This window comes from Penicillium roqueforti (genome assembly GCF_015533775.1).
Source record: "Penicillium roqueforti strain LCP96 04111 chromosome Unknown scaffold_01, whole genome shotgun sequence".
NCBI classification, from domain to species: domain Eukaryota; kingdom Fungi; phylum Ascomycota; class Eurotiomycetes; order Eurotiales; family Aspergillaceae; genus Penicillium; species Penicillium roqueforti.
Window position 1 is genome coordinate 2,256,838 of NW_024067565.1, and position 25,171 is coordinate 2,282,008.

The 25,171-nt window shown below is 49.2% G+C and overlaps 11 protein-coding genes across 11 annotated transcripts; 5 read left to right on the forward strand and 6 right to left on the reverse strand.

The window, feature by feature from the left end:
- Positions 1-383: 383 nt before the first annotated feature.
- Positions 384-1,163, forward strand: LCP9604111_1287 (aminoglycoside phosphotransferase family protein; the record flags this gene model as incomplete). The annotated part of the gene is made up of 1 exon (XM_039076594.1): positions 384-1,163. One exon carries the CDS (start codon positions 384-386, stop codon positions 1,161-1,163), a length of 780 nt encoding a protein of 259 aa, XP_038933835.1.
- A 581-nt stretch (positions 1,164-1,744) lies between these two features.
- Positions 1,745-2,872, forward strand: LCP9604111_1288 (alpha/beta hydrolase; the record flags this gene model as incomplete). Its single annotated transcript, XM_039076605.1, has 1 exon — positions 1,745-2,872. The coding sequence occupies one exon, from the start codon at positions 1,745-1,747 to the stop codon at positions 2,870-2,872; it is 1,128 nt and encodes a 375-aa protein (XP_038933836.1).
- An 816-nt stretch (positions 2,873-3,688) lies between these two features.
- On the reverse strand, positions 3,689-4,471 carry LCP9604111_1289 (phosphotransferase family protein; the record flags this gene model as incomplete). The annotated part of the gene is made up of 1 exon (XM_039076616.1): positions 3,689-4,471. One exon carries the CDS (start codon positions 4,469-4,471, stop codon positions 3,689-3,691), a length of 783 nt encoding a protein of 260 aa, XP_038933837.1.
- Positions 4,472-5,656: 1,185 nt separating this feature from the next.
- LCP9604111_1290 (phosphotransferase family protein) lies at positions 5,657-7,180 on the forward strand (the record flags this gene model as incomplete). The annotated part of the gene is made up of 1 exon (XM_039076627.1): positions 5,657-7,180. The coding sequence occupies one exon, from the start codon at positions 5,657-5,659 to the stop codon at positions 7,178-7,180; it is 1,524 nt and encodes a 507-aa protein (XP_038933838.1).
- Positions 7,181-7,567: 387 nt separating this feature from the next.
- On the forward strand, positions 7,568-8,120 carry LCP9604111_1291 (40S ribosomal protein eS25; the record flags this gene model as incomplete). The annotated part of the gene is made up of 4 exons (XM_039076638.1): positions 7,568-7,570; positions 7,637-7,691; positions 7,828-8,037; positions 8,098-8,120. The coding sequence occupies 4 exons, from the start codon at positions 7,568-7,570 to the stop codon at positions 8,118-8,120; spliced, it is 291 nt and encodes a 96-aa protein (XP_038933839.1).
- A 280-nt stretch (positions 8,121-8,400) lies between these two features.
- On the reverse strand, positions 8,401-9,236 carry LCP9604111_1293 (putative heme/steroid binding domain protein; the record flags this gene model as incomplete). Its single annotated transcript, XM_039076650.1, has 2 exons — positions 8,401-8,895; positions 8,979-9,236. The coding sequence occupies 2 exons, from the start codon at positions 9,234-9,236 to the stop codon at positions 8,401-8,403; spliced, it is 753 nt and encodes a 250-aa protein (XP_038933841.1).
- Positions 9,237-9,536: 300 nt separating this feature from the next.
- Positions 9,537-10,893, reverse strand: LCP9604111_1294 (GTR/RAG family Ras-related GTP-binding protein; the record flags this gene model as incomplete). The annotated part of the gene is made up of 4 exons (XM_039076661.1): positions 9,537-9,705; positions 9,757-10,440; positions 10,498-10,599; positions 10,652-10,893. 4 exons carry the CDS (start codon positions 10,891-10,893, stop codon positions 9,537-9,539), a joined length of 1,197 nt encoding a protein of 398 aa, XP_038933842.1.
- Positions 10,894-12,248: 1,355 nt separating this feature from the next.
- LCP9604111_1295 (uncharacterized protein) lies at positions 12,249-14,213 on the reverse strand (the record flags this gene model as incomplete). The annotated part of the gene is made up of 5 exons (XM_039076672.1): positions 12,249-13,041; positions 13,091-13,540; positions 13,603-13,896; positions 13,955-14,043; positions 14,106-14,213. 5 exons carry the CDS (start codon positions 14,211-14,213, stop codon positions 12,249-12,251), a joined length of 1,734 nt encoding a protein of 577 aa, XP_038933843.1.
- Positions 14,214-14,989: 776 nt separating this feature from the next.
- Positions 14,990-15,970, forward strand: LCP9604111_1296 (putative short chain dehydrogenase/reductase; the record flags this gene model as incomplete). Its single annotated transcript, XM_039076683.1, has 1 exon — positions 14,990-15,970. One exon carries the CDS (start codon positions 14,990-14,992, stop codon positions 15,968-15,970), a length of 981 nt encoding a protein of 326 aa, XP_038933844.1.
- Positions 15,971-16,102: 132 nt separating this feature from the next.
- Positions 16,103-18,009, reverse strand: LCP9604111_1297 (putative acid phosphatase; the record flags this gene model as incomplete). The annotated part of the gene is made up of 7 exons (XM_039076694.1): positions 16,103-17,016; positions 17,075-17,409; positions 17,468-17,633; positions 17,694-17,709; positions 17,772-17,806; positions 17,860-17,872; positions 17,920-18,009. 7 exons carry the CDS (start codon positions 18,007-18,009, stop codon positions 16,103-16,105), a joined length of 1,569 nt encoding a protein of 522 aa, XP_038933845.1.
- Positions 18,010-18,420: 411 nt separating this feature from the next.
- Positions 18,421-24,478, reverse strand: LCP9604111_1298 (transcriptional regulator family: bZIP; the record flags this gene model as incomplete). Its single annotated transcript, XM_039076705.1, has 3 exons — positions 18,421-21,700; positions 22,662-23,463; positions 23,524-24,478. 3 exons carry the CDS (start codon positions 24,476-24,478, stop codon positions 18,421-18,423), a joined length of 5,037 nt encoding a protein of 1,678 aa, XP_038933846.1.
- Between the last annotated feature and the right edge of the window lie 693 nt (positions 24,479-25,171).

The window sequence follows — 25,171 nt, forward strand, 5'->3', positions numbered from 1 at the left end:
TACGTATTCGGCCCGATGCACGGTTTCAGAACCTTCATAATTATATACATATACATGAGATATCTGATAGTATGTATGGAGTACTCCGTAGTGGTAGTTGAGATGTTGCCCAGACATATGTTAGGCAAATTCTCACGTGATGTATCATGTGACATAGGGGGTTACATAAGACTATTTAACCGGGCGCCAAAGGATAAGGACAAACATAGCGTCTATTGCTCATTGCAGCGGTATATATCAGGCCGTAACATTCGTTAGAGTAACATTCCCTAGGGGCCACACTAGAAGTGGTTTCAGCACCGAAAAACGAACGGAAAAGTGTTCCTTGACGCGATCTTTGGTCTTTAATCCATTTGGCCACGAAGCCTCCTTTTTGTGCTACCATGGATCGCAGAATATCACCATCAGACTTGACCGACTCAAACCGTCTCGTGGAAGATACCATGATCCATGTATTTCGTGTGGATAACACAACGGTAGTAAAATTATGCGACCCAAGTCGCCTCGCCGAGGCAGAAGCCATGAGGTTCATCCGCTCTAAAACTTCCATTCCGGTTCCAGAGGTTTATAACGCTTATGTCGATGAAACCATTGGCCGTGGGGTCATTGTTATGGAGTACATTGAAGGGGAGGTTCTTCGCGATGTTATTGAGGATATGGATGACACACGGCGCCAAAAGATTATCTCGGAATTGCAAAAGTTCATGTCCGAGCTACGATCAATTGAAGGCAATTTTATCGGCTCTATTGATGGCTCAGCTTGTGAGGATCCTGTCTTTTGTGCCGAACAGGGTGGGTTTGGCCCATATAAAACGGAGACCGAATTCAATGAGGGGTTAGTCCGGGCAATGACCATCAACCAGACGACGAACTCCTGGATTAAGCATGTTGCAAAACTCATTCGAGCCATGCCATCTCATACAACAGTGCTCACCCACGCGGACTTTTCTCCGCGAAACATCATTATCAGTGGTGAGCGGGTTGTTGGAATACTCGATTGGGAGATGGCCGGATTTTATCCTGAGTACTGGGAATATATCAAGGCTATGTATCACCCGGACTGGCAAAGTCGTTGGGTCGAGGATGACATTGTGGACACTGTACTGAAACCATTTTATCTCGAGCATGCTGTCATGTTACATATGCAACAGGTTGTCTGGTGACGACTTCTCAAAACTCGCTTCAAGATTTAGTCTATCTACCGACAAAGAAAATTGGGAATATTTTGATTGTTGGTAAATCCCGAATGTAAGTAAATGCATATCTCAGTCAGAAACAATATATCTCGCAGAGTCAGAGTAGAAACAGAACCTCACTAAAAGCAAAAGGAAAACGAGTAAAAATGAACGGAAATATGTAATCAATTACCGAAAAGAATAGATTTTGAAAGTGAAAAGAGCAAAAACCAAAAGTCCTATTTTAGTTGCATGGCTCGTATGGAGTAAATTTTCCTGCATGGAATGCGAAACGTTCCAACCTTCCAAGGATGTGAGACTTGGTAGAGCCGCAACCGTGGACCCACCCATGGATGGGCGGCGGCTCGGGAGATTAGCTCATCCAAAATAGCCGCTAGGGCCACAGAGAGCCGGCGGACCGTGCTTAGTGTTCTTCGCGTAATGGTAATTCAGGTATTAAATCCCCACCGCCCGGGCCCACCAGGGCTTGGACCTCCCCTTGTTAATTGAATACATAACTATTGAGCGCCGTGTGGTCTTCCATATTTCTCCTTGTCAATATAAGCTTAATGTCTAGAAAACCGTATCCCACCCCATTGGTTGTCCAGCCACTGAGTGGAGAGCACACACATACTATCATCTCGCTTCATGGAAGAGGCAGTAACGCTGAGCGTTTTGGTCGTGAGCTCCTTGTGTCGGCAAACCTACAAGGCCGACTTCCTACAGTAAAATTTGTCTTTCCCACTGCCCGCAAGCGGCGGTCAACTATACTCAAGAAGATCCCAATTCATCAGTGGTACGATAACTACTCCCTTGAAGACCCTGGACAAAGAACCGACCTTCAGGTGGATGGGCTCTCTCAGACTGCTGAGTTCATTCGCGGCTTAGTCACCGAAGAGGTACGGATTTTAGGCGAGGCGAATCATTCAAAGATTATCCTATGGGGGCTGAGTCAAGGCTGTGCTGCGGGTATCTTCGCGCTTTTAGGTGGCTGGCCCGACACTAGTGAAGGAAATACACTCGGGGCATTTATTGGGATGAGTGGATGGCTGCCATTTGAGCAGCAACTATGCGAGATTATCCGATCCGACATCAACCTAGTATTGGCGGAAGACAATTATCAGGAGATGCAATCGGAAGACGACTCATCCGAGGAATGTGAAAGTGATGAAGAGTTAGAAGCAGATGTATATTCCGAACAAGACTTCAGCGACAATCCATTGGACGAGAGCAGCCCGGTACACGATGACTCCAATCCCTTCAAGGGGCTCAAGGAAGACAGCCCACTGTGTGGTGACTTCAATCCATTCGAGGAGGACGAGGAAGAAGCTCCGTTGGTCATCCAGGCTATCAACCACGTTCGTGACATCCTTGCTCTTCCTATGATTCCAAACAATACTCAGTCATCGGAAGACGGTGATTCAACAAGTTTGTGTCACCTCCACACTCCTGTCTTTCTGGGCCACGGCGCACAAGATCCTAAAGTCTCTGCGCGTTTTGGTGAAAAGATGTCTCGTATGCTGTCAGATAGTCTAGGAATGGATGTGACATGGAAGGAATATCAAGGGCTAGGGCATTGGTACCGTGTTGAGGACGAGATTGAAGATATTTTGGGCTTTCTTCGGGATCGTGTCAACCTACCAGTGATACCAGAGTCACCCCTAGAGAAACAGAAAGGACAGGAGAAGCAATTATGAGTTCTTTGAATTAGATACGCCAGGCGACGGATTTTAAACCGATGATTAAGTATTCCGTAAAAACCCTCGTACTAGGTTCGGAAAGGACATGTGCTCAGAAGAAGTCTGATGCTCAGTCAAAGATCAGCTCTAGATACAGACCAAATTGAGCCAAAGAGAGAAACCAAAGGAGTGGGAGAGGAGGGAACTATGATATAGCCTGAAAAAGATCGTAATTTCTGTATTGCTGAGAGACAGATGAGAGTCCTTTAAACTATTCAAAGCACCAAACTCCAAACTCCCCTATTTACTAAGATACTAATTATCATAATCACTATGCTGAGAGTTCTTCCAATTTCTCAGCTATCTGCTCAACGTCAAGGTCACTTGGCCTTATTTCAATGGCCTGAACTTCAACCTTGTTGTCCTCTGACTTGGAGATATCTTTCTCTCCCTCCTTCTCCTTCGCGATGTCTATATGGGACAGCGTATACTCATCTGGATCCCAAGCCAGAACTTTGCTTTCCATCTCTTTAACCTTTTTTGCTACAAGTAGTTCTATCTCGTCTTTCTCCGTGTCACTTAAGAGATCAAGTCTCTGCCTCCACGCATCCTCGACATTGTCCGCCGGTCCAAAGAAGCGCTGATCAATCTTTTCCCAATATATCACATCGATGGCACGGGTGGTCCTCGCGGCATATGCAATCCAAAAGTCACCACTCTCCCAACTTTCTCGCATTGGACCGAGAGTCGATCTTCTTCTTTCGTAGCCGTAGCGTTCTCACGATCGATCATCACCTTCAAAAATGTCTGGAGCCGGCGATCGAACACGTTTGTTCAGTCCTCAAGACCTTGAGGCCAGTACTCCGGTGTTTCAATAAGAAGCCACCAAGGCGGCGCGTACGTGAACTCCCAATCCACGACGACGGTCACTTTAGAGTCATTGTTGACAAGAACATTTGTTGGTCGGAAATCATCACACCATATTTTGAACAGGCCTGTATCGAATGCTACCCATCGCTTGGTGAGCTTACCCTCGCGGGCTAGCTTGCGGAAGAGGTATCTGCCAATGAACTTGCGTCGACGATCATCTGCAGACTCGATTACGTCGTTTCTTTGATGGATGAGATTGGCAATGTGAAGTTCCGCCAGGGCTTCGAAGTACGAAGATGCTGAGGTAAATATTGTCTCGTAGCTTGGTAATTCTGACTGAGGTAGGGACCCTGGTCTAACGAGTTCGTTTGAATTCATTGATAAAGGAAGGCTCGCCACTTCCCATGTAAAGTCGTCAACCCGACTCAATGATCCGATCCGAGGGAAGTCTACTTTTGAAAGTTGCAACAGAATGCCAGCTAGCTCCCCGTATAATGCTTGAAGAGTGTCCTCATTGATATCGGGGTTAAGCCTTCCCCTTTTCTCAGGTGGGTAATTTGGGATATTGAGAAGGTCGTACATATTCGTGTCATGTTCGACATATTCCATGGTAATGAAAGGGCCCAACTCCAAGGGAGACTCTTTCTTAGAACCGCAGTGGAGAATGAATGGCACCGGGATTGAAGTCGCATCATGAAGGTATCGCATAATGACAACCTCGTTCCGAACCTGTTCTTCGGGAAACATAGCCGCACCGGGTAGGGGAAAGCGTATGGTGGCGGCAACACCTGTTTTGTACGACCTCCAGAATGCGATATTGTATGTACCCTTTCCCAAGAGAGAAAATCGAAAAGGGTCGGTTCAGCGTGATATGATGATTTCCAATGGAATGAAAGACCTGCTTAGCTCCTTCCATAACATGTATGTGACGGAAGATATGATGGTTCCTTTTCTTTGTCCTGCAGATCAGCATGCAGTTCATTATGAGCAGCTTTGGTCGACTTTGCCCTCTATCGAGCAACCTAACCTCGGATGGAAACAGGTGCATGTACTACCTGACACTGGGACAAACGTTTGAAGAAGCTATTGATGTCGATTGTGCGCCTAAATCTGTATGGCGCTGGGGTTATGCCATATTTGATGACGAAAGATTGAGGGCATGGAAAGCGGTTTGGGCCACGAGCCCGAATTTGCAGTTTCAATTATTCATTTTGTTGTTTGAATGTTGACTAGAGGTAGTTCATTTATAGTCCAATACCATCTCATGCTCTAAATTAAGATACCATCATATAGGCTGCGTCATTTAGCTATGAGTTGAACGTATCGATCAGAGGATTCGACGTAGGAGCCACATCATCCTGCGTGGCTTGGACTATTAAAAGTCTGAAAGAAAGTTATAGAAATTATAAAAGCAGATATGATGATCAAGGGATAAAGAGGCACAGCTAGAGAAGCACTAGGTAAGGATAAGCAGGTGTGAACAAAGGAATCCGAATCCTTGGATATATACCTGCGCAATATTTGAATACAAAGAATTCTCGAAAGGAAGTATGAGTTGAAGAGAATGGCCTCGCTACATGAAACGACTCTGTTCAGAAATTGCGGGCTTTGATGCTGCTATTCTTGTTGTCAATGAAGCAATTCCCAATCTATTATTGGAACACGTTCATTGAAAACAAAAACCACCAATACCTTTCACCAGACTCATTATTGGCATTCAACTCTTGCTTCTACATCAATGGTATGTGGCATGTAAAAAGAATCATATTCGACAAGCAAGTCCCTCATAATACCTGGCTTCACTCAGCATATTTCGCATCACTCGACTTCGACATTAATCCGCCACCAATTCCAAATAAAGCTACTTTTATTTTTTGACGCTATAATCTACATCTACGGAGAATTTCCTGACAGCGTCTAACAGCGGTGATTATGGATCATCTTTCACGGCTTTCCAAACGCATTCGGGGAATCGCCAAGGCAGTTGTTTCGTTCTCATCATCAATCGTGGATCATATCACACTGAAGCGACGGTGTGAAAATGAAGATTCTGATGAAGGGGATGATGATGATTCGGATTCCATCGACATTGATCCATTCGAAGCAGTATTGGAAAGAGTGAAAGCGAAGCGTATTCGTGAATACGTGACAACGATTCGCGCGAAGACTCTTTCAAACGATAAGAAGAAAATTCCTAACGTTGAGGTTAAGTCTCCTACTTTCATAGGGGAGCACATTTGCTATAGGGTGAAGTTTGCCGACGGAGTTAGCTGGATTCTCAAAGTCCCAGCTATCGGAACCCCTGATCAATTTGACAAAGACGATGCCGAGACCCTTCGCTCGGAAGCATTGACGATGATCATGCTGCGGCGCGAGACAACCATACCAATCCCCGAGGTCATTTCATACAACATTACATGCTCAAACAAGCTCAAAGTTCCCTTCATTCTCATGGAGTTCATCGACGCTCGGCCTTTGGACGAAGTCTGGCATGACCGGGAATCTCCGAAAGAAGTTGTACAGGCTCGGCGTACACGCTGTCTGCGGGATATTGCTGCAGCGTATATCCAGCTTGGAAAATACACTTTCAACGAAGATAGGCCCCTGCGATTTGACGACGAAGATTGCCTTATAGGTGTTGTACCCGTGAACAACGACCCATTCTCGGGCCTCAGAGAGGGTTGTACTTCTCGTCTGGACAGATGGGGGAACGAGGAGGTTGAGCATCGAAAGGGGTTGCAGAAGCTTCTTCGGATGTTTGTCGACTGGACTCCAGAGCCAAATGGTGGGAAATCATTCGTTTTGTCACATCCAAACCCCAATATTTTCAACTTCCTTGTCTCGGAAGATGGTTCTGTGCGGGCAATCCTCGATTGGCACGGCGCGCATACCAGTTCGCCGAGTATAGGGAATGAGTCGTATCCACTATGGCTGATGCGCGACTGGGACCCGAGCGTATATATATGGAGTGAAGAGATGGAACAGGGGATTCATGACGAGGAAAATGTTTGGGAAGACTCACCGGACACACTGAAGTTCTATCAAAATGTCTATGCGCAATGTATCGCAGATCTGCGACCAGAAAGCGAGAATGCCAAAGTGACCCGAAATTCCGTTCTCTTTCAACATTTGATGATGGCGACGGGAGACCCGATGTTTAGCTTAGGCATTACCGAAAAGATCCTTCTCGAAGTCATGAAGCGAGTGGATAAGAATAGCAACAACAAAGACAGCGGAAACTCGGGTTCTTCCAAAGAGCATTTGACGGGCGATCACAGTTCACCGAATGAGACAGAGGACGCGGGCCATGGTGGTATTGAAGCGGACATGGATGGAGAAGATGAAGACGAATTTTTTGATATTTATGAATTTCTCCAGGGTTTGAGCAAAGACGGCCTATGTGAGCACCGACAGAAGCTTTTCAAGAAGGGGTTTCAGGCTTTATTTATTAGTTAGCTTCGAGGTTGCGGTGTTTGATGTATAGTTATGCACGATGACTTCAAAGACCGAAGTTGTCATGCATTATTGTTGATTTTGATGTTGAAAAGGAGGACAATTTGAAATCAGACAAACTCTTTTTCTTTCCTTTGTTCCTAGACACTCTTGTCTCTTCTCTAGAGTCTAGTTGCACCCAAAATGATATGCGGTTGGTACAAGAGACACCTCAGGCAGGAACTGGTTATCCAGCCACATTATGTAATCAAGCACGTCAGCCAATGAAAACATGCACACTAACCGATCAAGGGCTTAGGGCTCACCTCAGTCACACCCCACTGCCTTTTCGCACTTGAGCGGCTTCTGGACGTCGCCCTCTTCCTTTGAACATCCACCTCATCCGACAAAATGGTGAGTTCCCCAGCATCCCAATATACAACTCGGAAGACAGAATACTAATCGAAATGTGACGAACAGGCGCCCGCAGCAACAGGAGGCAAGAAGCAAAAGAAGAAGTGGTCCAAGGGCAAGGGTACGCAATCACCAACCATGCGATCGTGACGATTTCGGCCGAGTTCCCACAAGACACGAACGAAATCGTTGGACGAGCTGGGGATACGCAATAGCACCAAGAAGCAACATTTACTGACATGTCTTTCGCCCTACAGTCAAGGACAAGGCCCAGCACGCCGTCGTTCTCGACAAGGCCACCAACGACAAGCTTCAGAAGGATGTCCAGTCCTACCGTCTGATCACTGTCGCCACCCTTGTCGATCGTCTCAAGATCAACGGCAGCCTTGCCCGCCAGGCTCTCGCCGACCTTGAGGCTAACGGCCAGATCAAGAAGGTCGTTGGTCACTCCAGCCTGAGCATCTACAGTACGTTATTCAACACCCCTTATCCTTCGAAATTCCAATGCTGATAACCTTCTTCAATAGCCCGTGCCGTCACCGCCGAGTAAACGTCTCGTCTCTCGTCTTTTCTCGCGGTTTTCTTTTCCTTGCTACGAATGATATCATTTACCTTGGGAAGCCCGGCTGGGCATGATGCATAGTGGATTAACGTCTGACTCTTGAAGGGTGTGGAACATTCGCACTCCTGATATACGTCAGTAGTGCGAACTGAATCAAAAAATCTACAAAACTTCATGAAAAGGACATGCGTCATATTCCGTAGACTTCTCTCGGCCTCTACCACCTACAATTTGCACTATCTACACCGACCCAGCAAAAACAGTAATCCTACGACTCTTCCACCATCGCACTCCTCTTCGGTCGCTGCTGCTGCGCGCTCTCACACAGCGGCAACGGCTCTTCATCAACACCTCCATCCTCAACCACCCTCCCAGCCTCAAAATACTTTGCATGATTCGCAAAGAATCCAGTCCACCGCTTGACAGTCTCCTCAACCCGCGCTCTAGCAGCCCGTAACTCCTTCTCACGACGGATTTTCCTCTGTGCAGAAGTCACAGCCTCATTCTCGACATCCTCAACCGGCATGAACATAATCTCGACACCGCGCAAGTCGTTCGTAAGATCTTCCTTAAAGCAGCCCGTGACAAAAGCTCGCGTTGCGTCCCGCCCCGCAAAGAAGTTGTAGCTCCCACCGGGTCCGTAGATCATGCGATTTTCCGAGACGTCGAAGACGGTCCCGTTCACCGCGACGTACAGGGGGAGACTGGTGTCCGTGCCGTTGTAGAGGGATAGTTGGCTTGGTGTCAGGATAACGGGGCCTTGCTTTATTGTAGAAATGGATGTGTTAGCTTGAATCAACATGACCTTTTCATTTTTTTGTAAACCAAGGACCGGGATTCGCGTACCACCCACTGCTTCACCACCGGCCACCGTGTATACCATGGCCTGTACCCCCACAGCACGGACTCGGAGGAAGTCACATAATATGAGAGACCACCGCAGGCGACGAGTAGGGTCACAATCACGCGGAGTATGTCTAGCAGGCTTATGCCGTGGTCTTGGCTGGCTTCGTCGTTTATGGAGTGCTGTCCGGAGGTCGGCTCTTTGTCGGGTCCATTGCTGGACTTTGACGTGGCTGTTGGTCGCTGGCGGAGTTCTGTCATCTCTCCTGAATTTGAGTTGAGTTGTAAGATCAGACAATGACCATTTGGATTGTTGTCATTGGAGTTGCACAGGTGGAGGGCTTGGCTGACAAAACCCGAGGCAAGTGCCCAGCTCCGAGTGGACTTCGACTTATCCACAACTTCACATTTACAGGATTTGGTTTGATTTTGATCGAATATGTTTTATTTCGCAAGCTGCATTCGTCGCTAAAGATACAAGAGGCTTGAATTCATCACGCAACCGAGAATTACACCGAGCTTTTTGGTTCGAACGTCAAGTTTGCCTCGATTTATTTCCCGTCATTTGCTTACAGCTGCAGATTCCCCTTCTTGGGCCGTAGACCCTTCTTCCCAGCTACGCGAGAAGACTTCGTTCAGAGCGTCTTGGAAAGTACGGCAGTTCATGTCAATCAGACCTCGCTTGTCCTTGGCTTCGGGATTGCGAATCACCGAGACTAGACAGAGGTATCTGTAGAATCAAGTCAGTATAGACAATAAAGATACACTTTGAGAGACATACTTGTTCATCTCCATCAAATGGATCATAGTCTGATCATGCAACACCACATGGCTTTCTGCTTCTTGGATCTGGTCGCCCAATCGTTTACGAACTGGGTGATCCCAAGAGTACAACTCTGAGATGTCGACAATCACGTCAATATAATCAGAGCACATCTCATAGCAAGCCATGTCAACAGGTCGAGTGTCGGAGGCGATATAAATCTTACTCAGAACATCGAAGAGGTATGTCTTTTCAAACCCACAATTGTTGGCGAGGGTGTTGATGAGGTTCTCAAGTGTAGATAAGTTGGGGATCAGCTTCTGGATCACTTTGCTGAAGGCTTCGAAGACTGAGTAATCGTAGATAGAGGTCAGGTAGTAGTGCACGGGCGCATTCTCGTATCCAGCGTCACTGAGCTCATCGGAGATGCGCTGCACAATGTCCTGGAACGTGTCGGTGCGGTACTCGTCTGACAGTCCATCGACCTTGTGTATGAAGACCTCGATGTTGATCCCGGGATAGAACTGCTGAACGGTCAATATGGTTCGGTTGAGCCGTGCCACTGAGTCCAGGTAGTCATCTTGTGCGTCGATCACCCAAACCAGGGCGCCCAGACTGCCGAAGATATCTTCGAGGTCAAAAGCGGACTCAAAGTATTCGAGCTGACCTGGGAAATCCCAGACTTGGAAGTCCATGAAAGAGCTGCAAACTCCAGGTCAGCGGAAAGCGCATCAAGCACGTCTATTCTTTCGAACTTACTGGATCGAGTCCTTCTGAATCCGGGTAGTCGACTCCAAGAAGAGTGTCTCATTTGGCGGCATCTTATGGAATACCACACTAGCAATAGATGACTTACCACTCCTAGTACACAGTTAGTATCTCAGTTGTGCGAGGGCTAGCAGAGAAGACTTGCCGTCGGAGTCCCATTAGAAGAAGACGAGGTTTAACATCAGGGCCTTTGGTATTAGGCACAGAGGCCGATTTGGCCTGAGTTGGCGCAGCCACTTGTCTGCTTCCCTGTAAAATATCCAGAAGGCTTAGCTCAGCTTCAGTCTTGGGCAATGGAATTTCACGCCGTCGCTTCCAAAAATTGAGCTCACGTCCTATAAAAGGACCATGAGGCCGGCTCACGCGGGCTGCCGGTGAGTCGGACATTTAATCAAACAAAAGGGGTATACATTTTGGGAGAATGGGGAAGCAAGAGAAAGCTTATGGTTATAGGGACGGGAGATTCATGATTAGGGGCAGGGTGGAATAAATCAACGCATCACATGTTGGAAAGGAAAAGGGCATTGGGCAGTCAGCGAACCCAACCAGGCTAGTATCCTTGGAATAACAAGGAAAAGCCCGAGGCTGAGGACGGAGACAAAATGGGACTATCTTGCAACGGGCCCATTATAACAGGAACCGTGACAGACGCTCCAAATTTGGAAATCCGTGCCTTGCCTTTTTCAGGGCACATTTGGCCGCCTAGACAGGTCTCTAGTGATTCTTCCGGAAATAGCCCAAGGGTCCGGGACCAAGCAGCTGTCTCACAACGGCCCGTGCATGGATGCAGCGGGACGCGGTAACTAGCCGAGCTTCGCCGGATGACCTAGCCGGGGTTCGATGTATTATAGGGAATATGGTGCGAGGGGATGTGCTTTGGGGGAAAGAGTTTCTTACCTCCATTGAAGACAGATATCTGGATATGGTATGTTAGAATCTGGGATATGCATTCAGAATTGATTGGGTGTACTTACGGCGCAATTTATTTGTATTGTGCAGGGATAATTAGACCAACACAAGGTCAAATCTCCTCCGTGATCACAAAGAAGAATGGTAAAAGGGACTAGTCGAGCTCAATTTAAGGCAAAGACCGACTGTTGACATCTGCATGTGCGAATCTCGCCTGGGAATGCCGCAAGGATCCCAGTTATTGACTGGGATGGTGGTACGGAGTCGGATATCTGCAGTCAGACCTGTATCATCTTCCCAAGGTTGGGAAATTCAATTCACGGCGGGAGGGTCGGCTGGAGCAATCGTCGAGTAACCGTTATGCCGTTTGAGGAGTGCGGGGGTTGGAGTAGCTCGGAGCTCCGAGGCAAGGCGTAGCGCGATCTGGCACCGACGTGCAACACTCAAACCAGCGCGGTAGGGGAGCTAAAAGAGTTTATTTTGGAAAATGTAAGGCTTGAATTGATTCAAAGGAGTACTCATGAGATTGTGTTAAGGAAGAGATGGGGGAAGAGGAAGAGCAGAACCGACATTCAAGACGGATCGTTATCTCTGAGCTTCTATCTTATCAGTTCTAATCTGTCACAGACCGCCTTTACTATTCTGCCACATGCCACAATCAACTTCATAACTGTCAAAGAAAGGTACAGAGTACACGCCTCTAACCTCATTTATTACGCTTGGTCAAGGCTAAAAATGATGGGCTTCTTCGACATGATATTTTATGCTTAAATACATTGATAGAATTGAACAGAAATCACTTTTTTTATCATCAACAATCATCAACCTCGACATCATGCGGCAACCATCCGGTGGTTGTGTCCATGAGCATGTTTAGTCCCTTTTTTCTGACCCAGATACTCGCTGATACGATGCTTGCCCTGCTCCGGCTCCTGCTCTTCTTCTTCCTCTTCCTCTTCCTCGACCTCAAATGCAGGCCATTCCTCCCAACCATCTTCCCACATCTTTGCTAACTTATCTGTTTTCTCGTCTCTGCTCATTTTCTTGTTCTTCATCACCTTCTCCCACTTCTTCATATCTTTATCATCTAGAAGACACTCATCCAGCAGAGCAGTGATCTTGCCAGTGTCAATACCTTCACCAATGAACACTATTTCCTGGCGACGGTCGCCCCAGGCACCTTGGAAATCATTTTGGATGGATTCCCGCACATCCTTGTCTTCTGGCCAAGCCTCATCGGGGAGTTCAGCAAACCAAGGCCCACCGCATCCAAGAGTCAGCATACCACCTGCTTGGCTCCATTCTCCAAATTGCCAGGGTCTGGTTGTGAGCCAGAAGAAGCCCTTGGAGCGGAGAACTGGACCAAAGGCCGGGTGGTTACGCTTATTGCTCATAATGACCGCTGGATCAGGCTGGTCAAAGTCTTCCACTGACCCGGAGTCGGAGTCTGTATCCATTGCATCTTCTTCCTCTTCTTCTTCGTCTTCCTCCCCGTCTTCCTCGTCGCCTTCTTCTTCTTCGACTTCATTGTTCTGGAGAATGATGAACTTGTCATGAAGAAGAGCAAAGAGGCGGCGTGAATGGAAGGGTCGACGGGCAGTGTAGACGAAGTTGTTGATACCGTACCTGTAATCGATCAGTAAATGATTCATGAATAAAGAACTGACAAACTTACTCCAAGGTCTCTGGCTTTGGTGCCAACCGCTCACCATTGCCTGTTGTCTGTATCGTCATTTCGTGCAGACTCTGCAGCCACCCAGGACCAGAAGCAGCACGGACGAAATCAAATTTGTTTGTGTTGATAATTTCCCGGACATCTATTTGGGAGTAGTTTGACTCGAGGATCTTTGCGACTGGGTTCAGCAGCTTGAGCAAATGCATGAGCTTATCGCGGGTTGCTTGGTCAACTGTCTCGACCTTATTGAGAATCAACACATCGGCGAACTCAATTTGATCCACCATCAGATCAGATATAGTGCGCTCATCCTCGGGGACAATCTCTTCCCTCCCATAGCGGTCAGATAGGAACTCTGCTGTGTCGAAGCTGGAAAGCAAGTTGAAGGCATCAATAACAGTGACGGTAGTGTCTAACCGAGCCATTGTGTGCAAGCCACCTAGGTTCACACTATGTTGTCAAAACATGTCAGCAAGCCCATCATAAGCGGAGATGTGGTGAAGAAACAATACATTTCATCCAGGATCTTTCTTGCTTCCTCATCATCATTCGCAATCTGATCTTCAGCTTCCAACATGGCCGAGCTAAACTCCGACGTGAAAGTCTCAGCCACTTGCATAGGCTCGCTAATACCAGTCGACTCAATGATGACATAGTCAACCTCATTTCGCTTGGTCAGAGCTGCCAGTTCAGCCAGCAAGTCTCCCCGCAGAGTGCAACAGATGCATCCGTTTTGAAGTCGAATAAGCTTCTCGGTGGTTTGTGAGACTTTGTGGTTTTGGATGAGGGTAGCGTCGATGTTCAGCCTAATGGAACGAAGCAATTAGCTTGCATCCTATATTCTTCGTTCGATGTGGAACTCACTGGCTCATGTCGTTGACGATGACAGCGATCCTTAACCCATGGTCAGGAGACTTGAGGATGTGTTTGAGGAGTGTCGTCTTGCCGCTTCCCTACACATGGATGTCAGTGTCCATGGACATGAGTCAACGTTCATACAACTGCTGTTTCATACCAGGAATCCCGAAAGCAAGGTCACGGGCATCTGCCGTGTCTTCGGCTTTTCCTCCAGCGGAGCTGGGACATTGTAGGAGACCGAGTCTGTTCCAGAATTGATGACCATCGTGAAGGTGAGTGACTTTTATGGCTATGTATACAAAGCAAGAAAGAAGAAAGAGAAGGAAAAATCAACTGAGTCTCTGGAAGTTCTATGGTATCACATTATATAGCATCTCCTTTCCCACGGCACCGTCTCCAAGTTCCTCACCCTCTCCCACTGTCGGTTGCATTTTCGATGTCGTACAATTGTCAATACATGTCCTCCAAGGTTGAAGTATACCAGTGGAGCTATCTCTCAACCAATGAAGCGTATGATTTCAAATGGCGATGATAATTGCTGTGTTTTAAGTGGCCAGCATAAATCGCCCGCAAGGTACCTGGCTGGCGCCGCTGACTTTCACGGTCCCCATTTGACGAGATTCGTTTTGAAAAGACAGTATTAGGGCATCTGTGATTGGTCTTTTGCTGGTTTCTGGGCTGAGTGCTCGTTTTGAACTATCGATGGTGGATGTACGGAGTAGGGCTAAACGAGCTAACTAGGATAGAGCTAGAACGACATATTTGAATCTCTAACTAGCCCAAATAAAAGGATATTGACAGTATAAAGCTTGAATGTTCTTCCCCCATATGATTCTTAATATCAATTAATGCTTCAGATATAACACACTCAGATCTCCAACCTTCTCCAAATCGAAATCGGCGATCGGCTCAATGCGCGGGCCGATAACAGCCAAATCGCCGATCTGAGAATGCGAAATTGACGTCGAAGAACGTATAAAAGGAGAGTCACACCGACAGAATGGAAAATAACATTCATTATCTCTATTCCTCCTCTCCAAAATGACCGACCTGGGAATCTACACCAAACCCCTAGCCTACCTAGGCCTCTTCACCCTAGGAAAAGCCGCCTTCTCCCTAACCCGCCAAGCAACAAACTTCCTCCTCCCCAGCACGCTCTGCAAACGCTACAACTCCACAAAAGCAAACTGGGCCCTCGTCACCGGCGCCACAGACGGAATAGGGTTTGGCTTCAGTCAGGAGCTCTGCGCGCGCGGCTTCAACGTCATCCTACACGGCCGGAACGTGGAGAAACTCGACCGTCGCCGCCGCGAACTACAGGCGCTGTTCCCCGCAGTCTCTGTTGCTGTTCTCGTGCGCGATGCGCAGAATCTGACTCCCGATATTGACGATGTTGACGCGGAGGTGCGCGAGATCATTCATAGCAGTAATGCGGCGATCGGTTCCCCGGGTGACCCTGGCAAGTTGACCGTTCTTATTAATAATGTCGGTGGTGAGATGAGACCATCTACGCTCCTTAAGGAGTATACCTTTGAGGATGTGCAGGCGACCGTTTCGCGGAATGCGACCTTCGCTATTCAGATTACCCGTGTGCTGGCGGAACAGCTGGAAGAGAATGCGCCAGGTCTTGTTATGAATGTTTCTTCTGTTGCGGCGTTTGGATTGCCGTATATCAGTGCTTATAGCTCTACGAAGGGATTTGTGGATTCCTTTACGAAGTCGCTGCGCGCGGAGTTCGCCGCTGAAGGGAAGGAGGTTGAGGTTATGGGGCTGCGGGTTGCCGAGGTCAAAACTGCTGGGTATGATGTGAAGAGTAGCTTGTTTGTCCCTGAGGCGAGAGTGCTGGCGGCTGCTGGCTTGGATCGGGTTGGGTGTGGGCAAGAGATTGTATGGGCCTATTTCTGGCATTGGTTGCAGGGCTTGTCGTTTGAGTATTTACCGCGCTGGATGTTGATGAAGATTGCTGCGATGAAGCTGAAGGCAATCAGAGCTGATCAGGGGGCCAAGGCGAAGAGCAGCTGATATGGTAGCTGATATGTTGTGCCTCTGGCTCTCTACTTCCTTTCTATCACAAACATATTGAACAGTATAAGATACACGGGAAAATATTATATCTGTAATCAAACACAACAGCAACTACAGTCTATAGAATGTCTAGAAGCCGGCCGGGGCCTTATGACGATCGTCTGGACCGTGGAGTCCTGCGCCAAGGTCCACCATGCACTCGCTTTGCCAATCCTTTGGTGTGAACTTATCGACAATTGCCTTGAAGGCGTCCAAAGTGCAGAATGTCTCATCGCCAGGCAAGTGGTTCTCAGGCTTAGCAGCACAGCCGGGGATAAGGACGGGCTGGTCATTGTAGCGAATACGGACATAGTGCTTCTGGAGAGACTCGCGAGCGCTTTCGGGGAGGGATTCGAGAGGTGCGCGTGCAGTATCGGAGGGGGTGGGTAGCTTCGGTGCGGACTTACCGAGCAACTGGGAAAGGATACCAGGCTTCTTGTTTGCGACGGGTGGGTTGGAGAACTCCTCGAGCACGATGCCAGCGATGGAATCGGAGCTGGGCGCTTGGGAGAAGAGCTCGACTGCAACAGAGGAAGTGAATGGAGGCCATGACTGATTTTGGAATCCGCCAATACTGGACAGGATGGCTGCCAAGGTGGTGTCGTGGCAGCCGCTCATAGCAAACTTGATAGCCTTGCCAGTTTCCGCCTTGCCTGACCCGGACGCAGCGGACTCACTGCGCCAGCCACCTTCCACAGCGGTGCTGACCATGCGGTCAACCACATCACCCATGAGAGCACCAATTCCCAGTTTGCGGTATTCGCTGCTCTCGCCGTAGCCAGCAAACCACTCCTCAACCGCAATGCGGTCCACGACGGCACGAGCCTTCTTGTCGTAGAACTCGGATGGGAGCTTAGTGGCCGGGCCATGGGCATCGGTTGCGTTGATGGTATCCATGATTCCGGAAAGACGAGGGTGGGCATCGACAGCAACCTTAGGCGATTCTTCGGGCATATACTTTGACCAAAGGCTGTTCAAGTACGCCATTTGTTCCGAGTCGTTCCCTGCATTCAAATCATTAGCCGTGATCCTTATCTTCATATCCCACTGATAAACCCATACATCGTGTAGCCGCGCGGTCAGCAAACAGCCGTGACAGCTGTCGGAATCGCCTACAATTCCCCTCGTTCGGGAAGAGTGTCTCCTCATTGACCTGACGGGCCACAATCACTGGCGGTGGGAAGTCAAGCGTGCGCGCGCTAGCCGGGTACATTCCCCAAAAGGCCTCTTGGAGCGACTCCAGCGCACGGGGGATCGGCGTGGCGCGCAGATACATATCCTCGGAATCGGCCTTGATCTGAGGCATAAACCCGAGCTGGTCCACGTATAAACGACGCAGCCGTTGTCCGAGCGCATATGTCGTTTCACGGCCCTTGTCTGTGAGCTCGCCGTGCAAGCTTCAGATCGGACAATTTAGCTTTACTCCACATACAGATCATAGCTCCAGGAACTTACCACATGGCTTCGACGGGTCCTCCCGGTCCTGCAGTAATCACCGACTGGTCATTTCTGCCGAATGACTCCATTTTCCGGCGCCATTGGAACCCATTCCATTCCGAGAGGTCTTTGCTGCTCGATGCCATCTGCACCATGCGTCTTGCGACACCACAATATGGCCAGTCTTGTCGGGGTAACTGTCAGCATGTACTCCGCCGATATCGGTATTAGGAAATTAGCATACATGGGCTTAGGCCTGTCTTTGGGAAGTGTTAGCGGAGACCGTCGGAGAGCGGATTTGGGGTAGTCAATTGCGGCATACGTTTGAGAATCGAGACGAGACAGGTGTCCGTTCACCTAGGATCGGTTAGAAATGCTCTCAGGGGTAACATTGTAAATGTATATCTCACCATGACGGAGGAACTGTAGTAGTTAGCTATGTTTGTCAATGTGGGGACCAAAACACGTACCACTTGCACCAGCTGCAGCTTCAGGGCTGGTGGGTACAGGCGAGCGAGCTCATCCTGAGTATAAGGCTCACGAGGAATGAGGGTGGTCATCTCGAATCAAGTGGAAGAGAGATATCCAGAGAGATCTAAGAATCTATAAAATAAATTTAAGTCAGGAAATAAACGGCCCCCAATGAAGGCGGTGAGGGAGCAGCTGTTGGAGTAGGCTATACCGATAAGCCATCCATGTTGACGTTCATTGAATTATACTCTGTGCATTTATTAAATAGAAAATAGAAGCATTAAGTGCGGAGATTTATTCTAATTATATTCATCAGCCTCTAAACATGGGGAAGGCTAGGAAAAGCTGGCAAGCTCCTAAGGATATAAGACCCGACATATGGTCTCCGCATCTCGGCAAGTTCGCCGAAGCGTACTCGCCTCGGACTAGTAATCTCCGAGGTGAAGAAAAGAAGAAAACTCTTCCAAGCTATGCATATTTGACATGGTATAAAAGTACATTTAGGAACAACATTCCTCGTGGTCACTCGTCTCCCACCCCTCCTCGCTTTCACTGGCACTCCAGACAGATCGAGTGGGCACCGCCGGGACATCGCTAGTCTCAGTCAATGCAGCCGCAGCTGCCGCAGCCGTAGCAGTAGCCATTTGCTTAGCCAACTTCTTATTATTCTTCGCCTTGCGGGCATTCTCCTCTTCCTGGCGCATCAGTTTCACGCGCTCGGATTCCTCGTTCGCCGCTCGCTCCAAGAGCTCGACCAGCTTCTCCAACGCTGGCGCATATGCTTGCGCAAGGGCGAAGTCCCCGACCTTGATACGCATGAAGTCCATCGCTCCCGCGACGGGGCCGGTATAGACGCCGAGCCTTTGGCTTGATGTCGTCATGTTGATGTCGTCGGACATTGGGGCGTCGTTGCCCGCTGATTCATCCTGGGGGTCGTCGAATGGGATATCCGCATCTGCGGGCTCCTTTGCAGCTGCATCCCGGTTATTCGGGAATTTGCCTGGATTTTGCTTCTCTACAAACGCTATCTTCTGGTAGCGTTGGCTGAAATGAGTGAGCAGGACAGCGCGCGCTTGCATGCGGCGGCCAATTTCGATTGCCTCGGAGGAGGTCGAGTGCCGTTTGGCCCTAGCCGATCCGACCATGTCGGGTTGGAAGGTGGCCTCATGGATAAGCACGGTCGAACCCTGTCCAATGGCGGCAAATTTATCTGATGGCCTGCAGTCACCGGAGTAGGAAACCTTGAATCCATTTGAGAAGACAAGGGAGACGGCGAGCGCACCCTTGCAGTGTTTGACACGGCAAGTGAGTATGTCTGCAAGGCCGGTGGCAGACTTGAGAAGAGGAGTGATGGGGGAGGATTCGTCCGTGAAATCAACATGAAGACGATGACGATTAGGTAGTTGGTGTGAGAACTCGGTGGTGATTTTAGAACCTTGTACTTCGGGATGCGCGGAAAGAGTAAGCAACTTGTCGAACCCGAAGTTCTCGACCTGTGAGTATTCTTCCAACCAGGATATCATTGCATCATCAGACACAAGTGCCAGCCGTTTCTCCTGGAGGATCTTGGCTATGTCGTTTTCACGTCTAGCAGCCGAGCCAAATCCATCCTTGAAGTTCTCTGCGTGCCAGGCCTTGATCACAGAGACCGTTCCTAGGTGGTGATCAGCGTGCAAGTGGCTGATCCAAATCATTCGCAGGTTCTGAAGCACTTCACGAAGTTCTTCGGGCTCGAAAACTCGCTTCAGTTGACCAAGAGTATTCTCACCACAGTCAAGCAGATAGTAGCCATATCCAGGCACCTTTAGCAGTGTGGCAGAGACATTTCGGTATTTAGATGGAACAGAAGAACCAGTACCCAGGGCGATGATTTCTGCATCCGCTCCAGGCCATTGTGTCCGTTGCTCGTGCAACTTTTTCTGGAAAGCAGGTTTAGCCACGCGGCTGCTAATGACTTCCATTCTTTGTGTAACAGAACGCGGGATGCTATTCAATACATTCGCTGGGTTGAAGCGGGTCATCACATCCTCACTGTTGAACCCGAAATTGGGCTCCATGTTGATGATGAATCCGGGTACAAGAGGCTGCAGTGGAGAATTCTGGCGAGCAGCAATTGCAGATTGTGAATTGGCATTAGGTGAGCCCGGTTGGGGAAGGGTCACATTGTCGTGAACAGGAACCGCATAGCTATCGCTTTTCAGACGGGCGAGGCGAACAGTCGAGCTAGCAGAGCAGGTCAATGCCAGGTAGTTCGGGCAGTGGTCTGTGCTCGACACGGTGTGCTTGCAGTGGGACATGCTGGCAACGAATTCCTGGAATTTAGGATTCTCAGCCACGCCTGGTCCAAGAATCCAGATGAAGGCCTGCAACTCGGTCGTCACGGCTGGTGACTTCCATTCGGGCCGGTTTACCAGGTCCTCGACGTAATCAGACGATGGCAATTCCATGATGGCAACGCCTTTTCCTGCTCGCGTCTGTCCCAAGACCATATCTGGAGTGATAGTCTTGCCATCTAGGGATTGAACGCTCTCGCCCTTCGTCAAAGCCGCGTACTTAGAACCCTTCTCAACGTTCAATTCTCGGGCCTTCTTCGGGTCGAACTTTCCGCGGATATCGTGGTTTCGCACGATATAGCAGACAGCCTCTTTCGAGGGAGAAGTGGTTGGGAGACTCTCGATAGTAGCACCGGGCCAGGGCTTTCGAACGAGCACCTTGATGTCTGGCAGCTCATCTGAGCCACCCGGCACCGGACCTTTGTATTGTTCAAGGTCCTTGGTTTCTGGGTTGCGAATGAATATGGCGGCCGGCATCTTGACCTCAGCCAATGGGGTTTCATGGAGGGCATCCATCTTCCACGTTGAGTTAAACATATCCTGCACAATAGACTGCGTCACCATCAAGTTCTTAGTACGTTGGTCCATATGATCTCCGGTCTGTTCAGATTCCTGGAACTCGTCCAAGCTCCGCTTTCGTGGACTCTGTGACAACGGCTGCGTAACTGGAGAACGCGCCGATGGGTGAGGTTTAATAGGCAGAGCCCAGACTTTGATGTTACTGTCGGACCATGATGGCTTCTCAAAGGGATCCTCGGCGCCGATAGGCATTTGCTTAGCGAGGGTTTCCGAGTCATATTCTTTCAAATACACCGGCATGCCCTTTCGGAAAACAAACCGTCGAGACGTAGCCAGTGTATGTGTAAGATTTGCAGCACCATGAATGGTGAGGTTACCTCGCTGCGAGACCGTCTCGCCGTCCCGCTCCACAAGGGCAGGGGCAGGGGTCCTACCATTTTGGGGTGCACGGGGCTTAGATTTTGTATTTTCTTCGGCCTCCCGTTCCGCCCTGCGGGCAGCCTTCTTTCTTTGTTCGTCCTCAATAGCCGCCATGGAAGATGCCACCGTATCAGCAAGGGTCAGAACAATCCCAATCAAACCGCCTGTGTTGGCCCATTCCGTCCGTCCAGTGACAAAGACATCGGTGAGAAGAGATAGCTTGATCCCGCGCTCTGTGCATGCACGCTGTGTGCCTTCTGATACCTGGCCGAAGAAGTATCGCTTGTCTGGGAAGTTGAGGCAAACGGCCGTGCCGGGGGTATCGGCCGTTGGGGTCGTGATGACCTGGTAGAAGAATTTCATCGGGGCAATTCCTTCTACCGGTATAGGCAATGGAACGAGTTCGAGTTTGGATGGTTCACAAATCAAGTAGTCGTCGTTATCGGGCCGTCGTCTGTTCAAGGCCGGGGCTTGAAGAAAGTATGCGTTCTCTTTGATTGCAGGTTGTCTGATCCGAAGCGGCAAGGCTTGCTCTTGCAATTTCTTTTTTTCCGCTAATTGCTCCAATGATTTAGGGAAAGGGATGGGGCTACTGGAGCTCGGCTTTGAGTCACCGGGTTTTGGTGAGTCACGGCTTCTGGCGCTGCGATACGATCGTAGGGTGAATGGCGAAATTGAGGTTCGAGAGAATGCGCGCCAGGCGACTGCGCGAGTGGTCGCGGTTGACAGGACACCGCGCACGCAAGAGGAAGCCAACTTGGCTAGAATGAGGGGTATCGAAATAGAAATTTATGATAAAAGGCGCGCATGTGTAGTGATGTCAAGGAGTAGGAAATTGGTGGATTCCAACGTTTAGAGAAAAAAGTGACGGTCAATTTTTCGCATGGCCGGGCAGAAAATCCATCTGGACCGCCATGGAGTTGTTCTTCAAATAAATAGCACAACAGATAGCTCAGCTAGATTTAAGTGTAGATGCGCATTTAAGAAATACTTGTGCTATTAAACAAGTACCTGATATTCAATTTACATGTTCTAGTTATGTACCGGGTTGGAACTTCCAACGCATACCATTTTGACAAAGTGACACGCATTCTATTTGGCTAAACTACTACAAGTATACAGGCTATGCAATAAACAAGACAATCATATGGCCGTAAATATCAAGAGTTGGGCTTTTACTCCACAAATTCTTTAGATACGCCAGTAAAGTAAGCTCCAAAATTCCATCAAGAAGGTCCCTCGTGGGAGATACACGATATAGTAAGAGACAGGCGCCTTGAAACTCCCCCAGGACAGACAAAGGAAATAAAAACTCCCTCCCATGATTCGCAAAATATGGCAGGAGGTTTCACCGTAGGTGTATAGTCACAAGGCAATGACAATGGCGAGAAAGAGAATAGGGCTCACATATACAAAGAAAAGAAGGCCGAAAAGGCAGGACGCTAATGGGGAATCACTGAAGGTGGGACGTAACAGCTGAGACACGCTCGAAGGCAGCGTCAATGCTGTTGCAAAGGGCGTTGAAGGTTCTCTTGGCCGAATCGCTGACTTCAGAGCTGTCAATGACGAGTTGGAACTGAGCATTCTTCTCGGTCGAAACACCCTCGAATGTGAGGTCGGCAGCGGGCGCAGGAGAATCAACAAAGAGAGCAAAGGCAGGATCGGACTCATCAATCTCAACATCAGGGTTGACAACACCAATGTCAGACTGGCTGAATGAGTCGCTAGCAGAACGCTCGACAACAGGAGCTTCATTCTTAGAGCTCTCGGGGAGGCTGAAGGAAGAAGAGGATTTTCCGGACAGAGCTTCGACATCGAGGGCCGGGCCCTCGGGAACCTCCATGACAGCAAATACGGGAGTGTTACCGTAGTTCATGTCGATTCCTGAGTTCCAGCCGGCGTTGTTCATGCCCATGCTGGAGTGGTCCATACCCTGGTTTGAAACCATGACCATGTTGGGCTGGGGGTTCTGCTGCATCTGGAACTCTTGACCACGGTTGGCGTTCGAGTCCTTAGGCATAGCCTGCATGTTGGGTGCAGCCTGCTGAACTTGTTGCTGTTGCTGGGGTTGTTGAGATTGCTGTTGAGGTTGAGCGGGCAGGGTGTCACCCATGTCGTTCAGGAAGTTGGAGAAATGGGGAGATCCCAGGAGCATGCGGGCCAAGTCGTTCAGGCGGGCATTTTCTTCGTAAAGAGCGCGGTTCTGGAGGCGAATTTCGTGCGCCTCGTTGGTTCTAGCGGCCACCTCACTTTCGAGCTGACCAATGTATTCTGGAGATGTGTTAGCAAAAAGAACATCACATACGTATTCGAGTGTTCAGATAGTCATACCCTTGCGGCGAGATCGGAAAGCGCGAGCGGAAACCTTGTTCCGCAACTGGCGGCGCTCCTTGCTGCTGAGCTTTTTGCCCTCTTCGCTAGCGAGAAGACGCTCGTCTTCATCCATATCGGCCTCATCCTTCCGGGCCTTGGCCATCTGCGGCATACCATTGGAAGGGCTGGGGGAGCCCTCGCCATTGGCCATGGCATTCTGTCGCATCTGTTGAAGTAGACGAGAGATACGCTCCTCGACGACGGGGTCGGGGTTACGGGGACCGCGGACCTGAGAAATAGCATGGCCCACTTGATCCGGACGCTGCTGTATCTGAGGACGGACCATCTCAATTTGCTTTTGTTGCTGTGCCTTGGCCATCGCAGCCTGCTGCTGATGCATGCCAGGGTACATGCGACCGACTTGTGTGGACGGACCAGCCTGAGCCAGCTCATGGCCTCCGAGAGCGTTGGGATCGACATATTGGCTCTTGGTGCCAGGGTTTGCGGGGTAGAAGTATGGCGAAGGATTCATGGTTTCGGGATCAATCTCCATCTCCGATGGGTTCCGGCCCGGTGCGGTGTTGAAGTCAAATTGTGCGTCCTCGCGCTTCATGTGATGACCAGCATACACTTCAGCGTTCACGGGAAATACTTGACCGTTGTTGAAACCCATCGGGACCTGGCTGTAAGACATGGACAAAGCACCTGGTGGGAGACCAGTCTGTTGTCTGTGTTCGTCGTATTGGTGGCTTGGGGCCTGGTATGCTAGAGGAGACTGGCCACTTGAGGCAAAGCTGGCACTGCGGGCGTCACTGGCGCTGAACTCTGTACTTGCGACCGATGGTTGGCTGACCATAACCTTGGAGCGAGAGGGATCAGATGTGTAGGTGAGTTGATCAAAGTTGATGAATGAGTCGAGATCCTGGTCGTAGTTGGCCACTGGTTGCATAGGATGGTCTGCGAGAGTCGCCATGGTGATCTAGATAAGTGTCCTCGTGTGTGTAGGGGGGGGGTAGGCGTAAATAAGGCGTGAGATATGGGGTGAGATATGGGGTATAGGGGGGTATAACTGAGATAGGTTGAACGAAAGATAAAAAAGAGGGAGAATATAAAGATAAAGAGGATCCGAAAAACGAAGGTCTAAAGAAATATGGATTTGGATCTAGATGGATAGTGAACCTGGGAGTGAAATGGGGAAAAGGGACAAAAGTGTTCCGGAATAGCAACAGGGGCTTGCGCGTCCTTTCTTAGTAAGCGGGGGCCTCAGGAATGCAGCCCCGTGATTGGCCCAATTGCCACTTGACGGGGTTTGTTTACCGTACCGTATCCCGGGAATGTTTTCACTATTTTCAGATCTATATGTAACATACAGATGTATACTTCAGCTACTATCTACTAATGAGCAATCAATTGCTTGAAAGACTGTATTTTGCGCCCTATTTGATAGCCTACTAGACATTCAATAGTCACAGTAACCCCCTGTTAATTCTTTTGCCGGTCAAACCTTCCAGGTGGGCCAATCTCAGGGCAGGAACCATCCGATCCCATTGGCCGTCGGGCGAAACTTGCCAAGCTCGGAGTTACTACAGCGTATGGTATTGTAACTGTACCTTTTTGTCCCTGTCATGACGCAGGTGGCTATGCCATGGGCTGTTTATCGAAGATT